This window comes from Convolutriloba macropyga, chromosome 14 (genome assembly GCF_964194025.1).
Source record: "Convolutriloba macropyga chromosome 14, txConMacr16.3, whole genome shotgun sequence".
NCBI classification, from domain to species: Eukaryota; Metazoa; Xenacoelomorpha; order Acoela; family Convolutidae; genus Convolutriloba; species Convolutriloba macropyga.
In genome coordinates this window covers 3,476,930-3,492,830 of record NC_134481.1, presented here as the reverse complement: position 1 = coordinate 3,492,830, position 15,901 = coordinate 3,476,930, and the positions used below count along the sequence as shown (strand labels likewise).

The 15,901-nt window shown below is 35.0% G+C and overlaps 1 protein-coding gene across 1 annotated transcript in view; it reads left to right on the top strand.

Moving 5' to 3' along the window:
- The first annotated feature begins 2,961 nt into the window (after positions 1 to 2,961).
- LOC142353119 (uncharacterized) overlaps positions 2,962 to 15,901 on the top strand; it is a 51,427-nt gene continuing 38,487 nt past the window's right edge. The window contains exon 1 of the mRNA XM_075405326.1: positions 2,962 to 3,267. Coding sequence (XP_075261441.1) covers positions 3,236 to 3,267 — 32 coding nt within the window. The 5' untranslated portion in view covers positions 2,962 to 3,235. The remainder of the gene's footprint in view (positions 3,268 to 15,901) is intronic.

The window sequence follows — 15,901 nt, the reverse complement described above, 5'->3', positions numbered from 1 at the left end:
ATTTCGAGCACTATTTGCAATTAAAATTGCCCTATGGCCCATGTAATACGTTATTGAACATGCTTTCATCTTTATCTGGGACAGATTTCGATTCCATCTTCCAATTAAGTTTGCATCAATTTAAGCCAACACAAAAGTTTTTTTTCTATTGTAAGATCTACAATAACAAGTTCCAATGAAAGATCTTTTCTTGCTTGTCTTTCTGAATTTTCTCAGCGACCTGCTTAATTGAATAGATCTTTTTTTATGTTCAATTTGCCTGGTTTTTGGTAGCTTTATAGGGCAACAAAAAGTCTGACGGATTTATCAGATTTATCTAATGTCTCCTATTTACAAATCATTTCATTTTTAAGGTTTTTTGTACAATTCAAAGCCAAACTTATATTTTGTGAATTCAATTGTAAAGCCAAAACAGGACAACTTTCAATTTTTTGTATTGACAGAAATCTCACTTTCTTACGTCACACAACTTCATTTTTAACAAAATTAAAAGTGAAAGCCAATTTAAGGAAAGATGTCTTTTTTGTCTTTAGGGCGTGCGTATTATTATCACAAGATAGCTGGAGGTCTATTAACGGTCATTTTGATTCGATTACGATCTCTCTCTTCATTTATAATAATAGCACCCTCATCATCCAAAGCGTGAACATACCCCACAGGTGTGAAATCTCAAATTGGCCTCAATGGTCCAAATCAAGTTGGGCAAATTGGGCACTAATTTGATAGAGGTGTTTTCTCACCCAATTATTGCAACAGAATTCACAATTATTCTTAACCCCCCCCCCCCCCCCCCACTGAGACAAGGTATTCTTAACTCAATCGTCAGGGTTTTAATTGTACACTTATCAAGTGTATTTGGGCACTTCACAGAGGGGTCATTTGACCGAATGATAAAGTGACTGAAAATTTTTTAGAGCTATGTTCAACTAAACAGGTTTGAGAAATTTTGACGCTATTTTGTAGTTATCGACTGAGCTACCGAACCTACAGAAGAGAAATTATTGTTTTCGCTATCAATTTTTTTTTTTTTTTGGGGGGGGGGGGGGTAGGGTGTCGGGGGGGGGGGGGGTGCTTTTAAAATATCTGATTTTGGCCCATCCTAAGATACTGCGTTGTCATTGAATAACATGCGTGTGATAAATGTTTTATACGTTGTTCTTTCATATATATTCCTTTTTCTGAGAAAAAATGTCTTGATAAAATTCTTAATTCAATTAGCGAATGGTGAGTCTATTTAATCTGCTAACTGAAACGAGGTTGAGCTTCACCCCAGGTGTGTGTGAACAAACAATTACACTGGTGGAAAAAGGGGAATAACAAAATATATAGGGTTGATTGAGTATATCTATATAACCCCTTTCACTAGGAAAGTCAATTAATTGTTATTGGACAAGGCCCGTTGCATAAACAGAGGTCGGGGGGGGGGGGGGGGCTGCGATTTAAGAATTGATTAAATATACAAGCAGCCCCCCCCCCCCCCCATTCATTTCCCAACTTTCCCTAATCAACACCTCTATGTAATAACAGAAATAATGACCTAAGTGCACAGCCAGTAAAGTACCCAACAAATAGTTTAATCTCATAACCTGTAATCACTTTATGAATTTCCTTTCTGTTTGTGATAGCAACTAGCCGATGTCATTATTAGCCTAAAAATAAATTGCCGTTAAAACTTGAAATGGACGATTATCTGCTCATATTTTACAAGATAGTTTGTCCTAGTTTGACTTAATTAGGGTCACAGTGAAACAAAACTTGGTACATCTTTCTAAGACAAGAAAGATCTTGATTTTCCAGGCAAAAATGGGGGGGGGGGGGCTTAGCAAGATTTGTAAGGCTAAGATTTCATATTGAATCCTGATCTGTCTTGATGAGCGAGATCTTTGTAAATATAATACCTAATTTCATAAATATCTTCATAATTTCCAAATATCTGTTCAGGTCTTAATTATCTCAAAGAGCTGTTTGTCACGTAGTTATAGCACGAATACGGCAGTGAAAAAATGTGGGGACAATTTCTGAAATCATATCAAGACCTTAAACTTTTTAAGAATGTATGAATTTCGGCTAAACGAGGTTTACTTTTAACGATACTATCGCTTAGGTTATACCACTGGAACAGCGGGGAATTAGTTGTGTTTACAAATCAACTTTAACCGGAATATGAGAGAGAGAGAGGGAGAGGGGGGGGGGGGTGAAGTAACTATGACATATTTCCCTTCATAACCTGTTCACTTTGTGAGAAAAAGTGTTGAAATAAATATTTCATGACTTGAATTTACAACACAATTCTATTCACGCTTGACCTAAAACAGCGGCAAATGTAAGCACTGTTTAATAGCAAAAGATCATGAACAATTTTGAATTAATTCACAAAAATGATGAAAAAACGATTTGTTCAGTTTTTTTATCACACCGCTGAAAATCTTTGTATACTGAAATAATACTGAAATCTTTGATATAATTTTCGGAAGTTATGGGTTATTTGACTCAATCAAATTCATCAGAAATTGAAAACAAAAATTGCAATTTCATTTTCAAAATAAGTTGATATATTGATCGAGATCTTGAGATCGGGAGTTTTTTTCCCTTGCAATCTTTAAAATATTCATTCTTTGACAAAATCAGTTTTAAATTAACAAAATTCACAAAATGCAAAGCTGAAATTGATAAAAAATTGGTGAATTAACTGATCAGAAATGATACGAAATTTCTCTTTAAGTAGAAATTTCTTAGGTCATTTAGTTATAATATATAGATGATCTCTCAGCTTCAAAAACAACAGATATAAAAAACAGGACAATTGTCGGATAGACTTTTAAAAGCAACGGCTATATAACGTTCATTTTTATGTTATAGCACACAGAAAATAGAAGCAAAATGAAACCAAGCTATGAATCACGTTCAGTAAAAATATTTTCTTATGAATGCGTATGTTTTCCCAGTTTTTCCCTTATAAATGTGGTTTTGCATTTGCACACAAATACACGCAGCGTTTAAAGCTGCTTTCCTGTATGTGAAAAGATAAAATGAAACTAAAAATGCGAGTAAAAGCTAAATACAACACAATGTTATGCTTCATATTTTAACGTCTATTCAGCCTTTTTTAATACGTACAATTTTCGTTTTGCAAATACGAAAAAAAGCGCAGCTTAGTTTTTTACGCAACCCTTTTTACTGTTTCTGGATTGCTTATTTATACTGTTCTATTACACCTTACTAAGTCGTTTGAATTATGATTTCGCGGATGAGTTTTAATAAAAATTGGTGAGTTTTCAATTTAATCACGTGATGACTATAACTTTTATATAACTTTCCGCACGCGCAACCAAGATTCAATAAGTTGACCTGTCCTGGATTCGAACCTGCGTGTTGTACTTTCCAGCCTAGTCTGCTAACTATTGCACCAACTGTTCCTAAGATTTCTACCTTGCGCATCCGTTGTATATTTATCCATTCTCACGTTCTTTCTTGTTGATCAATGCTTGTTCTCTCCAGCCAAGTAACAATTGAACAAAAAGCTTGTGTCAAACATATCTTTTTCACAATTTACCTTGGGGTATTCTCTCTCAACCTTCTAACAAAAACAATGCCCATTTTTTTCAGAACTCTATCAACATAGATGCGGTTTGATAAATTTGGCCCTGTTTACAGAAGTCAAACAAGACAAGAAAAAACGACCGTTTTCTTCCACCCTAACTTAACATTTACACGTTTTAATTTCAATTTTTTGAAGCAAAAAATTTTCAAAATTTGTATGATTACAACACAAGGAATTGATCTGATTTATAAATTTTTGCAACTAAACTAATGAATGCGCTATCAATCGCAGATACAGTACCAATATTCCTAATAAAAATTCATCTTTTGCATAATCCTAGGAAAATGAATAACATAGAAAATGTCAACGAGAAACTGGAGAACAAATTTTTGAATAACCATTTTACATAAAAAAATTACAAATTTGTATCAACAAAATTTGGCAAATATTTAGAGAAGAACCTTCAATTTTCGTTCAAAATTTAGGAAAAACAAATATCCAGTCGCAAAGGGCCAAATATTTACAACGAATTTTCTAACGAAGTCAATCTAAAAATGCAGTATAACGATAAAAATAATTCCAGGAAACCACTAATATTTTTTTTGTTTTAATCTCAAAATTTTGTTCAGCGTATTTAGTTTGCAGTTTTTAAATGCATCAACAAACTGTCTCCGAGATAACTTATTCAAATAATAAAATTTTTCTTTAATCGAGAGAACGAGAACTCATTTGTTTACTAGTCCACTCAGAGAAAAAAGCTTTTCAAATAATGTCTGTTCGTTCAATTTTTGCCAAATTTCATTTCCCGGAGTCATTATCTGTTTTGAGCAGAAAAAATTCATTTCGTGATATTTAAAAATTTGAATCATACTAAATCTTGATGCTTTGAAAAGAAATTGACTTCAATTAACCTCCACTTTCATCATGACTCGGGCCTTCATTTTTCTAAATCAATTGTCTTTTGAGTCCTATATCATAAGGAAGGAAAAACAACAGAATAAATAATTAAAAAATAGAGCAAAAAATTTGCATTGCATTTCATGTGCTCTTGTGCTTAGAGTCACTAATTTGCCTGTTTGGTATACAGATACGTTGAGGTAATTGGCCGCCCAAAATTTTTCACTCGCTAAATGTTTATATACATTTTTAGAAATAGATATCGTCTGCAAATTGAACAATTGAAGGGCTTTGTCGTACAGCTATTCAATCTATATTGAATGGTGTTTTCGCTCGGAACATAGCAAAAATGTTTTGTTTCAGAAATTGGATCATTTCACGGTGCGAAATTGCCAATTATTTTTGTCCATTGGAAGTACTCTGTTTTGAGATTGATTTTATGTGTTATTCGCGCCGTGAATACAAGAGTCAAATTTAAGGAATTGATTCGCTCAGCGAAACATTAGATTTATAGTACGACTTGGATTATTATGTTTTACTTGATTGGTTAAAAATATTCAACTGAATGCTGAATTAGAATTATTGAGAATGAATTTATAAACGAAAAACTATGATCAGCAATGCTGACTATGATCAGCAATTGGATCATTCACTTTTTTATGAGCAAAAGAATAAAATTAGAAACTGCGGCTAATATCAGAAGTTGTTTGCATGCACAGAAAATGATTCAAGTACCTAAATAAAGAAATAAGTAATAATTACTAAATGATCTCCAAATCATGAAATGAAATAAGGATTGAATTATAAAGGACGAATTGAACTAAAAAAACATAAATGAAAGTAATGACAGCGCCACAACTGAAAGATTTAACAAGCTTTATTGTATAATGTAACAAATTTTTCCAGTGATAAAACAAAAAAAAATTACAATTTGTTCATAACAGAAAAATAATAAAATTTGATTTGGTTTTTATAAATTAAAAAAATGTGTTTTTTGTGTGTTTTTTTTGCAATTACCTTAATCTGATTTCAAATCTGTGGCAAATTCAGCTGCCATTACCGTCATAGAAGTGTCTTCTTAATTTGGAGAAGCGTAGCATTGAGTTGAGCAATGGATATCTGGTGAGCAAGTTCCTAGTTGTACGTCAATTATACGACCATCTTCATTTTTTAGCTGTTTCTTTGATTGATGAGATTATACTTTCGTTCGTTGTTGTTGTTTATTTAGTTGACATAGGTTTTGACAATAGGTTTTTTGCAGTGACCGTTCGTTGGGGGACAGGTTAGAGTTGAAATTAAAAAATCATCTGACTCTGTTATAGAAGACGATGTACGTTGTCGTTTACTCATTGTCTGTTGGTTTGTAATGATTTTTGTCTGTCTTCTTTCTGACCTTTGCGGTGGTGTTGTTATCACTGCGTGATCACAGTGGTTTTTTGTCCTTGTTGCGTTTGCATATTAATTAGCTCGAACTTTTTGGACATTACAAGCATTCGTATTCGCAGTTATTAGTCGATATTTTATTTTCATTCCTCCTTCGATTTTGTTTTTAGCGTCTTTTGCGTGCCTTTGAATTATTTATCCCGTCGTCATTTTTCATGTTGGTGTTTTGGTCTGCGGTCTGCATACTCATTCAAGTCAGTCTGCTGTTCGCCCTTTGTCCCAAATTTAGCTAAACCTGACTTGCAAATCGTAACTTCTCTTTTTCCTGGCTCTCTCATTACTGAGGAGTGATTGTCTATGTTGACTGCTGACGGTGTTGAGTCAAAAACGTCGCACTGACCACTTAGGCTCTTCTTAGATCGTTAGCTTTTTTGGGATCTTTTTTACTAATTTTAGCGTCAAGGATGCCTCAGTCCGTGGTACGAGTAGTTCTAATTTGGGATGTTGAAGTACTTTGGATTTCTGTGCTGGGTCATTGTTCATCCTTTTTGAAGCATCTTGAAAGAGGCGCTAGCGTCTCTATTCAAACTCATTATTACTGGGAGATTCATCCTCCTAGCGATCCGCGGGTAAAAGTTTGTCCCTCCGAATGGTTTCTGAATCAAATATTTATCAAAAATGACTTTTTATGTTAAAGTATTTGGTTTTGTTCTGCAGTTATGTTTTAAAAGGAGTATTTGATGTTCGTCCAGAATGATCGTCAAGTGGTGAAAGTTAGGTTGATTTTGGACGACCTATTCGTAGCTGTTTAGTTATCGAAAATATTGAAACCTTTGAATTCAATTGATTTTGCGCCGGGGTTTTAATGCATGCTAAACGGCTCTCATTTCCTTAAATTAGCCATTCTACTAGACCAATTGATCTGCGGTTGTGAACTCGAGCTTCAATAAGCTTAACTTTATTTTGATCTCAGAATAGCATGATTCGCTGAGATAATTGATGCTTAAATTTATCTAGTCTTATTGTGCTTGGAATGATAAGATAATCTTGGTGAGAATTTAAAACATTCTGTGCTTTTGCTCTTTCGAATATTTCAACAGTTAGAAGTTTTGAAAAAAACGATCTAAAAATGCAAGGAAGTATATTTCTTGATATTTCTCGTTGTAAATAGCGCCAGCGAAATCTATCTGAATTTCTTCATTAGGAGCTTTACATAACTTCAATGGTTCCCACTTAGTAAAACTAATTATAGATTCCACATTTTTACCAATTTTGACACAGGGGTGGCACTTTCTTGTTTTTGACAGCAAATCGCATTGTATGTGTGGCCACCATGCGTGGATTGCCATATTAGCCATGCCCCAGCTTCTTGGGTTTGTCGCAACAATGACATTGTCGTAAGCATCCCTTTTGAAATTTTGGTGGGTAATTTGTCATCCACGCAGAAGCAATCGTTCTTCACATGGAGGTCTTCCCAGTTTTTCTGGTGGTGGTGACGGTAGGGTGAAATTTGCCTACAACTCTCGTCATAATATGTAGTGATATAAACGGGTATTTAATTTAGTATTGCATCCTTAGGGGTAAGAGTAGCCATCAGGGTACCAGAAAAGATCATCGAGATTGCAAAAATGGGTCAATATATAAGTCGTTTGTTGATGTGGGCGTTTTTGTCACATTAAGGATGTCTGTGCTTGATGGGGAGGGTGTCGAGGCTGGTGGAGGAGCATTCGACAGTCCGGCCTCGTCAGCAAATCTGAGCTTTGATGGAAATTCTTGAATGATGTTAAAGAGAGTTTCGTTCGTTTTCATAGACCGTCATCATGAATACTAATTGGAAATCTTGTAAAGTTCGTTTGAAATTGAAGACGGAAATAGGCAACTGAATAGGCGCGAGAATGGGTAAAAAAGGGAAATGGAACGTTTGTTTTGTGGGTGAGAATTGTTGAATCAGAACAATTGGTATTTAATTCGAGATTTGTTTTGTCATTATACAGATTTTAGAATTTTTGTGTTCTTGCCCCCGAAATTGCTACATGTTTTTTCTTTGGTATGAAAAGTATTTGCGTTCATTTTATATGCCTCATCTTGCTCCACGAAACCCGAATTATTTTGGGAATTAATCAAAACTTCCTCGCGCTCCGTTTGATTGCGTCTTTTTTTGCAACTAAGAATAGTTCGCGAGAGACAAAACCTACCAAGCGCAATTTTGAGTCAAGCAGACGATCAGTTGTAAATTCTGAAAAGTTAATAGGTCAAACCATTTTGTGAGACCGATAATATATGACTTTTTAGCTCTGTTTTCAGGCACGATAGAAAGTGAGGCTTTTTAATCAGTAAAAAAAGATGAGTGTTTGAGCATATAGGTAGGAATTAAAAAGCTCTATGACCAAGTTTCACCCAGGAGCTAGCGTTCGTTAATGATGTATCTTTCTTCCACGGTGTTAAGAAAACGCGAGGCGAATGTTAAAGTTTGCGAGGCTTCTGGAATGCATTCTTCAAAAGCAGCTCCAGGACTTTTCACGGAAGTTTCAAATTTATACGTGATTCTAAGTTTGCATTTGGAATGTTTATTTTTTGGTAGATTCAGCTAATTTTTTATTTTGGTTGAAGTATTTTTATATTCGTCTGCCCAGATGTAATTAGCGTTTTTCTTTAATATGCGATGACAGAGTTGTGACAAATTTGAAATAATTTGTCCTTTATGTTGAACTAAATCCATAAATGATCCTAACGTCTTTAGATTTGTTGTTGCACTAAGAAGTTTTATTGCTGCTGTTTTGTTTGCTAATGGTGTTATTGCTGATGGGGTGATCTTGTGGCCAAGCCGTTCTATTTGTGTTTTTGCGAATTGACATTTTTGTAGGCTGATTTGTAAGTTTTCACCGTTTGATTTTTTGAGACTTTCTTTACGAGTTGTAATTGACTTTCGTTTTTTCCCTGCTGACAATAAAGATGTCGTCAAAAACAGAAGTTGTTAGGAAGTCCGGTCACAGTGCACTCAATTTCTTTTTGAAATTCCGCGGGCATGACCGTTAGGCCATAAAATCCAGTTTTAAAACAATATTTGCCTGCCATATCACCGTTAACTAAATTGAAATCACAATGGCGAACACTATCAGCGTGTAGATTTAGCTGGCTGTAAGCATATTGCAAATCAATCAGGCGTCGAAAAATATGCTGTCTCTTACGGCACTTTTGATAGAGTATATGAAATCCTTTGAATTAATGAGTCCAGGTTGGGCATCTGGTTCTTGTTCTTATGAATAGGCTTATTAAGAATCTTCGAATCTAGATCTATTTTAATTGATTGATCATTTTTTTTTCACAACAATTTTGATAGGTGAAACGATGTATTAATCCTAACAGTTTGTCAATTTGCAAACAGGGCCATCGATTAAAAATTTCTAAATTCGTTTTTGACTCTAGGTTGTAAACGAATTGGTAATTTTTGTCCTTGTTGATGTGTGACTTGATAATTTCTATGAAATTGCATTTTTGGGGCAAATTTTTTGCATAATTGTTATTCCTAGGTGATCAGATAAATCTCGCCCCGGAAATGGTCCATATCCATCTGTTACTACTGTAGTTTTTGCTCATTGAATTTTCCAATCGCTAAACCTTACTGGTGTCTCTAGTATTGCCGAAGGTACCACAGTATCGATGAAAAAATTAATTTCTAGTATATTTTTCTCCGACCAATTAGCTTGTATACCACTATACTTGTTGTTTATTGCGATCAAAAGGTTAATTATGGTACAACCAGTACCGGAATCAGGGAGTAAGTTCAATCTGTTTCGGTAATTGCAGTAATCAGGCTTTGCGGTGCGATATCAATCGTATCATTAATTGTAATCATTACAACATAATTATCAACAAAAGAGTCATTTTGTGAATTGTACTGCTATTTGTAACTGTTGACGTATACGATTTGAACCTCTGAATTTTCTGCATTTTAGGGGTTTCCAGGATTGTTCCTTCGATTACCTTGTGCTGTGTTTTTGTTGATGTTCTCTTTTTATGACATACCTTTGCGAAGTGATTGAGTAGACAGCAGTGATTACACTTCTTGTACATTGTATATCTGGGCACCCTGTGTTATGTTTTTTTTGTTTGTCAGGGAAAATCCTCACTCTTTTTTTAAGCCTGCTTCTTAAATCCTTCTTCTATAGAAAAACTTGCCAACTTTGTCTTATATATTAAAAAAAAATTACAAAATTCACAATTGCCATTGAACTGATTAATTTGCATATGCAAGAAGTCAATATGAGTAACATGTGTTGTGAAGTTTTCCTCAAGCTCTTTATCGTTTCACTGAATATTTGTTAACTGAAAGAAAGTCAGGACTGAGCTCTAATTTTTCTGAAGTTTTGTTGAATGTTTAGTGAACTGTTTTTCGATAGTTTTTGGATGCTCTAGAGTACCGTGTTTTGAAATATTAGAGTCATGAAAGCTTGGACTATGTGGAAGTGATATTCAAGACCTAATTGGGTACTCTTCTCTTGAGCAAGATCCGATATTCGAATTCCAACTAATCTCATATTTTTCTGAACAGCATCTGCTTTAAATCATTCACTTTTTCACGGGAACATTTTTTGCCCCAGCAGGACCGGGACTGGAGAATTGAGCGTTCGCAAGCCGGTTATTGTCTAGACATTGTTCAATAAGTTTACATTTTGATTACCCACCTGCGGAAAACTTTGAACAAAAATAACTCTTCTGCGAAAGGCTTCTGTGATCCTGGTTTTGTGGTACCTGATGGCATACCACTCTCACTGATCAGCCGTAAATTGAGCGTTGAGAAATTCCTGAAAATCAGTGACGTTTTTGAAACTTTTTTTAATTTTCAGGGCAGAATTTAATCATTCGTTTTTAGAAGAAAAGAAGGTGGAGAAAAATTGCAGATTATGAAGTGCACCAACGGTTTTTGATCTGGACAACTATTTTAAAAATAGAGTACTGAAAATTTGGCTCCCGACTCAACATTTTTCCGCTGCTCCATAGTTCTTTTCCATATTGTGTGCTGCGGTTTCAGTTCTGCTTGCTCTAGGTCTTTTCATAGTATAGAAATTGCGTATTTGAACAGCGTAAGTAGTAATCATATCTGCCATGTTACTGGAGGGGGGGGGGGGGGGGGGAGGGTCCGGACCCCCCCCCCCCTACAAGAACTCTCACCACCGAAAAACTGATTTTCTCTTAGTGAAAGCATGTTTTTTGGTTAAGTTTCGCCAGCCTGAGAGAAATTCTTGGGTTAAGTTGGCTGGCGAAACTTAACCAAAAAACTTGCTTTCACTAAGAGAAAATCAGTTTTTCGGTGGTGAGAGTTCTTGTAGGGGGGGTGTCCGGACCCCCCTCCCTCCAGTAACATGGCAGATATCCGCTGATGAAATGTTCGCTGTATATAGAATTAGGTGTTACCTAAGTTTTGAACTCTCACTAAATCTTTTTGGTGAAAACATAAAAAACCTAATATAAGACACCAGAAGCCTAAAATTTTTCAAAAAATTTCAAAAATTTTTTCGAAAATTTTTCAAAGTTTTTCAAAGTCCTAAAATGGTCTGAAATGGATTTTGCTCTATGAAAGAGCACTCAAAAGTGATTTTTTGTTGACTTCACTTTTTTTCACCTAAGTAGTATAGGGGTCGAAACATAAAAAATTCGAATTTTCGAAAAAAAATTTTCAAAATTTTTCAGAGTCCTAAAATGGTCTGAAATGGATTTTGCGCTATGAAAGAGCACTCAAAACTGATTTTTTGTTGACTTGAAAAAACTTCTCAGTTAATGTGTTTATTATAAAAGATAGAAAAATTTTCTTGAAAAAAGTCAATTTTTGTCAATTTTTTTATTTTCATACATAAAAGTAACTTTTGTTCATTTATTTATTTTTCTGTTTGAGAATCAGCATGACAACCATAGCGACAGTAGATTTGAAAAGCATTCATCAAATTTATGAACAAATAAAAGTCGACTATCCGGAATATAGTGAACGATTTGTATACTTCTTGGCAGCATGTCTTTATCTGGACCCCGAAATTAACTTGGAAATAGTTCTCAAGTTGAGACCATATGGTGGCCTTATAGGTATAGACAACTCTTCACTAGACACTTACCTGAATTCTTATAAATTCCTTCGATTACATGCAATACTTCACGACGCTTCAGGGTTTATTGCAGAGCATAGTCAGAAAGGTCCTGGATATTCATACGTTTTACCTTGTCCAATCACAAACGCCTACATTGGTCACATGACTGGATTAATGTTTTGCCTCTTCGTGAAAACTTTTAAAAGGAATTTGTTTAATTTGCTGGAATGTTGAAGCCAGAAGTTGTTGTCTTAGATTTTGAAGGTTTTCGTCATAAGAAATCGGGTTTCATAATTAAGGAGTTATCGATTTGCTCAAACAACTACACAGACACAATCTTGTTCCTTCCACCAGTTTCTTACAACTCACTATCCGCTAGTGAGAGAAAATCTCATCAGTGGGTTAGTAGGTTCTTACACGGTTTGTCGTGGAATAGTGGCAATTATCCTTACTGGTTTATATCTCAAATTTTTATTGCAATTAAACTTCGATTTCCTTCAGGAAAGTTTTATGCTAAAGGGAAAGAGAAAACTGAATCACTGCAAACACTTTTACAGAAAGAAGTGATAGATTTGGATACCCTTTCATGCCCTAAAGTTGAGGAAATTGTTTCCCCAATTAAACATTTTACTTGTGCTCTACACTCTCTTTACTTGCCTGAGAAACAAAAGAAAAGACATTGCGCTAAAAGAAAAGCACAGTTGTATTTCTATTGGCTAACATTGCCCGCCAATGAGCCGTCGATTGGAGAAGGTAGCCCCTTCAGTTCTTCAAGTGAATTTATCTCCAAGTTTGACAGTATGCAGTTGCATAACGAATGATAATCAAATAAATCTATCTTTGGTCAGAGAGGAAAAAATAGAATCACGTGGGCAATCCATTCTGAGGAAACAACAGATTATTTGCAACTTATCGGAGGTTGAGACGCTGAAGAAATATCTTTCACTGCTCGAATATTTTCAAATGTACCATGTCTTTACAAGAGAAAATGAGAAGACTGAAACTAACCCCTTTACCTATGCACAAGTCGCCAACCCCAGTTCAAGTGAGCCTGGACGACGAAAGTCTCCCTGATGAAATCAAACAGATAGTCAGCAAAGCAAACGTGGAGTCAATTGTCTACTAGGCAAAGGATTGTGGCATGCAATCGTACTACAAAGTGACTTTCGAAGAAAGAAGACAAAGACTCTAGATATACTACATATGAATTTTTTATGGTTGAGAGAGTTACTAACAAAATAATGAGCTAACACAAAAAACTGATGTTTTAATTCATTTTTGATCAAAACGTCTTTTCAAATGAGTGATAAAGAAGACCAGATAGATTCTCCTGCTGGAATAGGTTTGAATGATTTAGTTTTCAATGAAGAAAATCAAGAGAGAGGCTCATGGAAATTTTGTAACTCTAGACTACCACGATCAGAAGTAGTGTATTTTACTCAAATCGTAATAATACTGTTTCTTATTGGTGTGTCATTGATCAAACTTGTGTTTTTTCATCTTGATTGTGAGGAGTCAACATTTTGGTTTTCATTGCTTTCATGCACAGTTGGCTACGCGCTTCCTAATCCGAAGCTATGAACAAGATAATTTCAACAAGCGATAGACTATTCATGGCTGTTTGTGGGCCATCATGCTGTGGTAAAACTGAGCTCATATTCCAAATGCTACTGAGAAACACTTTTTACCCAAAATTTAATTCTATTTACTACTTCTATCAACATGAGCAACCAAAGTTCAGCTCTATAGAGCACAACTTGAACATTTTTTTCACAAAGTTTTCTGGATTTGATTTCATTTCACAGCTGGAAAACTGTCTGCTTGTTTTTGACGATTCTTGCGAGGAAATTTTCAACGACAAAGAGTTTTCTAAACTCGCAACTGCTGGACGTCACAGAAATATTAGCGTCATTTACGTTAAGCATAACTTATTCCAACAGAGTAAATGGTCAAGAACAATTCATCTCAATACAACTCACATCATTTTGTTCAAATCACCTAGAGACATACAGCAGATCACCTATATTGGCAAACAGTTGAACAACACAAGTTTTTTAAAAGAAAGCTACGAGTTAGCAACAAAATTACCCTTTGGTTACTTACTCATCGACTTGGATCCAAAAACTTCAGACTTCTTGCGTTATTGTTCAAATATTGTACAACCAGGTCCTACAATTTTTTATCTACCTTCCTCCAAAGCAGTTATAACTAATTTGACAGATGAGAGAGAAAGAGTTATGTATGCTAAAGCAAATGCTCGAGCTGTCTGATATTAATTTCAGAAAGTTCCTCAAAGAAGCACCAAATAGTTTTATAAATATTCTGTGCGAGTGTTTGCTCAATGTAATCAATGGCAATGTTCCAGTCAACAAACAGCTACTAAAAATCAAGAGGACTCATTTCAGCAGTGATTATCAAAGGAAACAAGTCTGAAGAAAAAGCGATTTATTTTGACGAGAAAATCACAACTTATCAAGGCAATAGCATTCTCGTGCTATCTTTACTTAAAAGTCAAATAATGCATGCAGAAGAATTCGTTTTGATTCCCAAGAGAATGTTCATATCAAAAAATCCAACCAAGGAAGAAATTTTTGATAATCCAATATATCAACAAAAAGCCACTCAGTTATCGCTCCTACAAAGATCTAATCCAAACTTTGAGCAGAGCAGTGGAAAAAAAGATGCTGACACAAGCACTGATAGACTGATCACGAGAACAAGGAGTGTCGGTGATGGAACAAGTGATCGAGATGATGTAAAATCAGAATCATTTGTTAGTGATGACAGTGAAATCGAACCTGTAGTGAAAAAACGGAAAGATTCAGCCTTTGACTCAATAATGCTGGAACTAAAACTAATGGATGAAAATAAAACAAAAAGAGCTGCAATAATCCTGAAAAAAATTTTTGATTCCGATACTGTTTCTATTAGTGAAGAGAATAATGTTCTCCATATTGAAGATGAACCTGAAGGAGTGAAGGTGACAAATTTTTTGTACAATTTACAACAACCTACCAAAAAAATTGACGTGCAAAAGTATTCCAAAATATTGAGTGAACTTGATATAGCAGCCCACTTGGTTTACAATACACATGCAAAAAGTTCTCGATGAGTTTTACAGCGAAGAAGAGGAAGAACAACCGACTCGAAAACAAAAGAAACAGCAACAAAAACAAAAAAAAGCCAAAAGTCGATGAGAGCAAAAAGAAGACAGACGAAGACACGAGTAGAAAAGACTGGGCTTTCTATAGATGATGTGAAGAAACTTGATAACCTCTATTTAAAAGGACCTGCGTCATTTGGAAACGCAAAACGACTGCAAAATTTGAACAAAATATCAATGAAAAAAGTAAAAATGTATCTGGAAACGAAACCATCCTTCACCAAATATCGTTCACGTCGCCTCAGATTTCCAAGGCTTAAAGTAATTGTTAATGACCTAAATGAGATCTGGTCCGTAGATCTAGCATTTGTTGATAAACTTGCAAAGTACAACAGTGGTGTAAAATACCTTCTTGTTGCAGTTGACTGTCTGTCAAGATATCTCAGAGTTGAACCACTAAGAACAAAATATGCTACAGAAACTGCAGAGGCTTTCAAAAAGATGATCAAGCATAAGCAACCTAAAAAAGTTTGGGTCGATGATGGTACAGAGTTCCTCGGTGCTTTCAAAGCCCTCTGCAATAAACGCGGAATTCATTTATACAGTACGTTTAGTGAGAAGAAGTCTGCTTTTGCTGAAAGAAATATACGTTCCCTCAAAAATATAATATACAGATACTTAGAAGAAAAGTGGACCTATTCATATCTAGATAAACTGGATTCATTTGTTAAAACTATCAATTCTAGAGTTAATCGAACAATCAATCTTGCTCCAAACAAAGTCACAAAAAAAAGACGCTCCGCGACTGGTATCGTTGATTGCGAATACAACATATTCTCAAAAACCAAAATTTTTTGTCGTTGATCTTGTACGAATACTGAAAAAAGAAGAGACGTT